An 8,041-nucleotide genomic window follows, 5' to 3' on the forward strand; every position below is an offset into this window, starting at 1 on the left:
CATTACACAGGTACAAGGCAACGAACACATAAGCCGAATCTCATCAATAGAAGATCAGATGAGACCGAACGGATTTCATTCGATATTCATGAAATTCAATCGAATTTCACTGGTTCCAAAAGGCATTTTTGATTCGATATCACTTAATTTGGATAAAAACGTGTGGATGGAAACATAGCTTCTGTGAGAGTTTACGTGGGTGAAGATTAGATTAGATTAGATTAGATTCAACTTTATTGTCATTACACAGGTACAGGTACAGGTAGGTCTAACCAGAAGGTCAATAGCAGCAGGTGCAGGATATACACTGGTTCCATAAGTGCAGGACATGGATATGTACTGGATAAATATAGAAATTAAAACTATTATAAGCAGAATTTTACAGATAGATCTGTCCTATGAATATAATATATAGAAAACTAGTATTGAGAGCAAGATTTACAGCTGGATATGTACTGAATATAATATACAGGTGGATATTACTATAAATAGAAAATTTACAGATATGTGCAAATAACATAACATACTGATGGTTTACAGAGTTTACAGGTGAATATGTACTATGAGTATATAGACAGACGGCTATTATTATAAACAGAATTTTTACAGATAGATATATGTAATAAGTTAGGCTAAAATGAGCAGTATAACGATGGATTTAAAGGTAGTACAAGTACAGTTTGGACAGAAGCTATCCCAATTAAAGTGCAGTGGAAAGTAATTGCATATTACAGTTAAAGTACGGTATTGCAGATGTATATGTAAACAATTGGTACTGTAAATAAACAGTGAGAGAGGAGTTGTTTTATGTTGCTTGTGATGATGTTTGCTCCACGTTTCTTTAACTTTAACTGTCCTGCGTCCCAGTTTTCCTTTATTTGAGTCTATAAAAAGTGCGTCCTGTTGTGTTTGTCATGTTGAAAGTAGTTAAAAAGTAGCTGATGGGAGGCTTTGAGTTAAAAGGTTTCTAAAGTATATTCTAAAGTATGCTAATTGTTGACACAATAATATGTTTGGCCCTTCACTTTGTGACTTATAAGTGTCTCAAAAAGATCTGGAACTGTTGTTCCAAACATGCTGACATTAAATTATAAATGTGCTTTTTTATTGTTCTTCTGTCAGTCGCGTGGAGTTGAAGAGGCTCTGTGAGATCTTCACCAGGATGTTTGCAGATCCTCACAGCAAGGTGAGGGCCAGCTGGGCTTCTGAAACGCACAGCATGTTACGCACTGCACTGCACTGCACCACCAGGCTGCTTTGGAGTCATTTTACTGCTATTTTTAGTGTTTTTGTGTCTCCTTGAAGTCATTTTGAGTGTTTTTTGAGTCTAGTCATTTTTGTGTGTCAATTAGCATCTCTTTGTGGTCTATTAGGAGTCATTGTAGTCATTTTGCATGTATTTGTGGTCTATTAGGAGTCATTGTAGTCATTTTGCATCTCTGTGTGGTCTATTAGGAGTCATTGTAGTCATTTTGCATCTCTGTGTGGTCTATTAGGAGTCATTGTAGTCATTTTGCATGTCTTTGTAGTCTATTAGGAGTCATTGTAGTCATTTTGCATGTCTTTGTGGTCTATTAGGAGTCTTTGTAGTCATTTTGCATCTCTTTGTGGTCTATTAGGAGTCTTTGTAGTCATTTTGCATCTCTTTGTGGTCTATTAAGTATCATTCTAGTCATTTTGCATCTCTTTGTAGTCATTTTGCATCTCTTTGTGGTCATTTTGCATCTCTTTGTGGTCCATTAGATGTCATTGTAGTCATTTTGAGTCTCTGTAAGCAATTTCTGCATGTAAATTGTCATCTTTTTCTAGTTTTTTTGTGTCTCTTTAAGTGATATTTTGCGTTTTGAAGGCCGGGGAGTCCCCTGACACACGTTCGTCCCATTAAGTAAAACGCCTGCTTGATTTATTTGACTGGATACACTGCTCCCATGTGAGAACTAACTGCAGGACAAGCTAACACAGTGTGTTTTTTTGTTGCATGCCTCCTTGCTGCTGTGGACTCTAACAAACACCAGAGAGTAAGTGTTGACTCACCACAGCCAACCGTCCGGTCACATTTCAGCAGCACTGCGTGTTTACTCGCCTGACGCTAACAATCACTACGAAGAACCTGACTTCCTTCCTCCTCCTCCTCCTCCTCCTCTCTCAGGTCTTTAGCATGTTCCTGGAGACTCTGGTGGACTTCGTCACGCTGCACAGGGACGACCTGCAGGACTGGCTCTTCGTCCTGCTCACCCAGCTGCTGAAGAAGATGGGCGCCGACCTGCTGGGCTCCGTCCAGGCCAAAGTCCAGAAGGCCCTAGACGTCACCAGGTTGGCAGCCGGCTTCAATCTTGGCTTCCAAAAAAATGCATTTTTAGTCACTGGCCGTTCAAAAAGTCTTGCTTTTGTTTTTTATTGTACTGTATTTATAATTTCTACGCTAACATTTGCACACGTAAACCGCTTTCTTTCCAAATAAACACGCTGTGAAATACAACTATTTCTCATAAAAGTACAAAGGTGAGAATACTACAAAAAGAATAACATTTTGTCTGAACATGTTGTCAAACTTTAAGATGGGAAACAGTTCTTTAGTTTGAAAGAAGACGTTTTAAACACCTCCCACAACGCTGACGTGGCAGACGTGAAGCATCTAGTCTACATGGTTATTATAACATCCGACAACATCTGGGGTTTTAATATCAGAAGGCTCCAAGGCACTTTAGGAAGGCAGGTTGTTACGGCTTCGAACAAGGTAAACCCAGTAGTAGGACGCCTTAAATTCCTTTTCAGCTTGCTGTGTTGTCAGCTGACTCCATGTACCGGGTTTATGGGGTTGACTGAAGCACCCTGGTTGATATCAGAGGCTGCAAGAAAGACAAAAAGAAAACCTAAGCCCAACTTTAGTGTGTTGAAAATGTCGCAAACTCCTAAAAATACCAATCAAAGGTGGAAAAGTCTTCAGTTAAATTGAGCAAAATGAAGCCCAGATAGCAAAAACTAGAACTATCTACTATAACTAACATTTCCTTGGATGAGTTTAAGGAGTTGATACAAGATGAAGCTGATTTTACCAACGGGATTTAAAGAGTTTTATCTGTTTTACTACCTGTTATGTTTTTATTGTTGACTGTAATCTTCCTATTGTTGTTTTTTAGGGAGACAATTGTAAGATCTGTCCAGGGACAACGGATGAAAAACAGCCTTTTTTTTAACGTTTTCGACTCAGTTTTGGACGTTTCCAATGCCGCATTTCCTCGTTTTTGTCTGCAGAGATTCCTTCTCGTACGAGCAGCAGTTCAACATCCTGATGCGGTTCATCGTGGACCAGACCCAGACCCCCAACCTGAAGGTGAAGGTGGCCATCCTGCGCTACATCGAGGCGCTGGCCCGCCAGATGGACCCGGGCGACTTCGTCAACTCCAGCGAGACGCGCCTCGCCGTCTCTCGCATCATCACGTGGACGACCGAGCCCAAGAGCTCCGACGTCCGCAAGGTAGGGGGGCGGGGGTCGTGGCGGGGTCGGGCGGTGGGATATGGGGGGGGGGTGTGTGTGGTGGAGTCTCAGTGCCACCTCAATCTTCTCTCACAACTTTTCCTTATTTGTACATTTCTTTATTTACATTTTTTTTTCACATCTTGATTTTTTTTTTTTTTTTTCTTCATTTCTTCATCACCATTAGCGCCCTCGTCAACGCCCCCCCCCCCCCCATTCACAGACCCTTCATAGCTGGGCAGGGGAGGATTTCTCAGGCCGACCCATCATCGTGGCCTCTCTGCCTGGGGAGGGCAACCTGGAGGAGAGGTGCAAGCAGGTAGACCCCCCCATCAGACCGCATGAGCAGAGGGAGGAACCTTCTCTAACCTCTCAGTAACACCCTGGGGGCAGCTGCTCACTCACGTTCTCACTGAGGGGGCAGCTGCTCACTCACGTTCCCACTGAGGGGGCAGCTGCTCACTCACGTTCTCACTGAGGGGGCAGCTGCTCACTCACGTTCTCACTGAGGGGGCAGCTGCTCACTCACGTTCTCACTGAGGGGGCAGCTGCTCACTCACGTTCTCACTGAGGGGGCAGCTGCTCACTCACGTTCTCACTGAGGGGGCAGCTGCTCACTCACGTTCCCACTGAGGGGGCAGCCGCTCACTCACGTTCTCGCCGAGGGGGCAGCCGCTCACTCACGTTCTCACTGAGGGGGCAGCTGCTCACTCACGTTCTCACTGAGGGGGCAGCTGCTCACTCACGTTCTCACTGAGGGGGCAGCTGCTCACTCACGTTCTCACTGAGGGGGCAGCTGCTCACTCACGTTCTCACTGAGGGGGCAGCTGCTCACTCACGTTCTCACTGAGCGGCGTGAGGCTTTTCAACACTAACGGCTCCTAAATCAAGTGGTGGCTCTGTTTCATGGCTGGGAAAATTTGGGGAAATGGGTCGTAGATGTTTCAGCGGACTTCGAAGTGCATCTTCAGTATGTGCATGAACTGCTGGGGGGGGGGGTTTGGTCTGTGCAGTTTTAACTCCAGCTGTGACCAGCTGAACTTAACATAATCGTGTGATGCTTCTGTTTCATGGCTGGGAAAATTTGGGGAAACGGGTCGTAGATGTTTCAGCGGACTCTGAAATGCGTCTTCAGTATGTGCATGAACTGCTGGGGGGGGGGGGGGGGGGGTTCGGTCTGTGACCTTAACATAACACACATGATGTTTCCAGCAAGTTGTGCATGAATTGGTGCATTTTGCTTGTTTAACCCTGGTGTCGTCCTTGGGTCAAATTGACCCGTTTCAAAGTGTTTTATATCTGAAATATGGATTTATTTCAACCAAATTGCCCCAAAAATAACATGGATGATTCAGGTAAAATGAATGATTACTTTCATTACATTTTCGGGTGTTTTATTTATTAATCTTATAGAATTTAAATTCTTCTTTTTTTTTTGTCTCAGTATCTGGACTAAATTTTAAACATCTATCCATCTGTGATTCACTCAACATGCTCTGATCTTAACTATTAGTCAAAATAATTCATAATAATTCATAACTTACGTCTTTTTATTAACTAAAACCTTATGTAGAATTTGATGCAAATGAGGTTTGGTGTCCAAGAACAAGTGTAAAACCGGTTTAAATTAAACCAGCTTTTTTTTTTTTTTTTTTTTTAAGCGCCAAAAGCTGGAAAAAGTGACAAATAAATCAGAAAAAATGACAAAAACGTATTCGAAAAAAATTCAATTTTGACCTGGAAGGGCAGTTTCATGGTTATCGGGAAGACAACACATGGGTTAATGGCTGGGAATATTTGGGGAATTTGGGGAAAACCTTCGTTTCGGGCTTTCGCTTAACTTTCTTGATTTGAAGCGACGTGCTGCACGCTCACTGCAACAAACGTGCTTTTTAACATTTAACTTAACATGTGATTTACTCTTAATGTTCACTGTCAAGTTGAGGAACTTTCTCTTGTTCCCTTTGTCTTGTTTTTTAATTAATTTTCAAACAATTAGTCAAAATAACTCACTTTTATCTAAGATAAGTCATTAAAACCTATAGATTAAATGGATAAATCCGATAAAATAGAAAGTGAATGCAAAAGATAAATATATATTAATACATTTTATATATATATATACACGTATATACAGAAATAAAGGAACAAATAAATGGGAAAATACTTTTTGTTTTTGTTTTTTAAAGATTATTTTTGGGGCATTTTCAGCATTTAGGGGAGTAACATGCAGCAAAGGGCCGCAGGTCGGAGTCCAATCCGAATCTTTATATTCCCATATTTATTTATTTATTCTTTTATTTATTTCTCTTTCTATTTCTACATTTCCTAATTCTTTTACAGATGTTTTCTTTTTCTTTTTATGGCAACACCTATGACTCCATGGTGTGTAGTTGTCATGCTTCAGTGGCAAAAACTCTGCTATTAACTTTTAACCAACACGTGTGTCTGTGTGTGTGTGTGGTGTGTGTGTGTTTGTGTGGTGTGTGTTGTGTGTGTGTGTGTGTGTGTGTGTGTGTGTGTGTGTTTGTGTGGTGTTTCTGTGTCTGTGTCTCTCTGTGTCTCTGTGTGTGTGTCTGGTTGCTTGTGTCTGTGTGTGTGTGTGTGTGTGTGTCTGTGTCTCTGTGTGTCTGTGTGTCTGTTTGTCTTTTGTGTGTTTTCTGTGTGTGTTTGTGGTGTGTGTTGTGTCTCTTCTCTGTGTTTTGTGTGTGTGTGGTGTGTGTGTGTGGTGTCTCTGTTTGTGTGTGGTGTGTGTGTGTGTGTCTGTGTGTCTCTTGTTGGTGTGGTCTCTCTGTGTGTGTGTGTTTTTCTTGTGTGTGTTCTGTGTGTTGTGTGTGTGTTGTGTGGTGTGTGTCCTCTCTGTGTGTGTGGTGTGTGTTTGTGTCTCTGCTCTGTGTGTGTGTGTGGTGTGTGTGTGTGTGTGTGTGTTGTGTGGTGTTCTCTCTCTCTGTGGTGTGTGTGTGTGTGTGTGTGTGTGTGTGTGTGTATCTCTCTGTTGTGTGTGTGTGTGTGTGTATGTGTGTGTGTGGTTTGTGTGGTGTGTGTGTGGTGGTGTCTCTCTCTCTGTGTGTGTGTTGTGTGTTTGGTGTCTCTCTCTCTGTGTGTGTGTGGGTGTGTGTGGTGTGTGTGTGTGTGTGGGTGTGTGTGTGTGGTGTGTCTCTCTCTGTGTGTGTTGTGTGTGTGGTTGTCTCTGTGTGTGTGTGTGTGTGTGTGTGTGTGTGTGTGTGTGGGTGTGTGTGTGTTGTGTCTTCTCTGTGTGGGTGTGTGGTGTGTGTGTGGTGTGTGTGGGTGCCCAGGCGGCCCAGGTGGTGCTAATTGCCCTGTTTGAGCTGAACACACCGGAGTTCACCATGCTGCTGGGCGCGTTGCCCAAAACCTTCCAGGACGGGACCACCAAGCTGCTGCACAACCACCTGAGGAACGCCAGCGCCAACAGCGGCATCACCATGGTAACGCACACCCAAAATACACCCATCCATGCATCCTTTCATCCATGGATGCATGGACAAAAAAAATAGAGTGAAATATAAAGTTGTACACAACATCCATTCAGTCACCATCCAAAATCTATTTAACTTTTCTATCTTTTTCCAACTTTTTTGCCACTTTTTCAATGTTATGGGTGTTTTCTTTTCAGTTTTTGATATTTTTAATGTTCATTTAATGTCGTTCTTTTCCTTAAAACGGGTCAATGTGACCCAAGGACAACATGAGGGTTAAGATAATCTCTAAATGTCCTGTTTTTTTATTTACCAATTTAACTGATCACACACATGTTCTGTACTTTTTAGTTTAGTTTGACAAAAAATAATCCTAACTCCGGGTTTGCTTACTGACAATTTCCACTCACGCATTTAATCCACAAGCATCCGTTGATAATTAAGCACATTCTCCTCACATATCCAGATGTTTTTTGCTGTGTTGTTTTCTTTTTAAAGATTATTTTCTGGGTTCTTTCCCTTTTATTTAGACATAGACAGTGGATAGACATGTGATAGGGGGTGCAGGGGAGCTATAGGCCGCCCCTTTTGCGGTGTTTCAATCAATCAAAATGTATTCCTATAGCACTTTACAACAGCCATCAGGGTCCAAAGTGCTTAACAAAAAAAGAGTAAAATCACAGCATACAATAGAAAGATTAAACATAGAAAACCAGTAAAATCAGAAAAGGTCACAAAGGAACGAAATTGCATATTAAAAGCAAGACTCAACAGATGTGTTTTGAGTTTGGACCTAAAAAGAGCCACATCTGTAACAGTGTGAATATCAGGGATTGGGGGTGGGGGTGGGGGGGGGGGGGTAACTTGTTCCAGTGTCTCGGGGCAGCAACTGCAAAAGCCTGCCCCCCCCCCCCACCATTTATACCTGGACCTTGGGACTTCTAAAACCAGCTGATTTGAAGACCACAATGACCGGTTGTGTTCCCACGAAAGTTAAAATTTCAGACAAATACTCAAAGCCAGTTGTGTGATTAAATTCATTTCAATTTCAATTTTATTTATAGTATCAAATCATAACAGGAGTTGTCTCGAGACCCTTTCCAGATAGAGCAGGTCTAGACCA

General features: G+C 42.3%; 1 protein-coding gene across 1 annotated transcript in view; it reads left to right on the forward strand.

Annotated features, from left to right (window-relative positions):
- Positions 1–8,041, forward strand: part of LOC116673800 (CLIP-associating protein 1) — a gene marked incomplete in the record, with an annotated part of 89,945 nt that overhangs the window by 68,130 nt on the left and 13,774 nt on the right. The window contains 6 exon segments of the mRNA XM_032506069.1: positions 1,123–1,186; positions 2,016–2,018; positions 2,150–2,313; positions 3,256–3,478; positions 3,702–3,797; positions 6,775–6,927. Of these exon segments, the coding sequence (XP_032361960.1) occupies positions 1,123–1,186; positions 2,016–2,018; positions 2,150–2,313; positions 3,256–3,478; positions 3,702–3,797; positions 6,775–6,927 (703 nt within the window).

The sequence above is a fragment of the Etheostoma spectabile genome, chromosome 24 (genome assembly GCF_008692095.1).
Source record: "Etheostoma spectabile isolate EspeVRDwgs_2016 chromosome 24, UIUC_Espe_1.0, whole genome shotgun sequence".
NCBI lineage: Eukaryota > Metazoa > Chordata > Actinopteri > Perciformes > Percidae > Etheostoma > Etheostoma spectabile.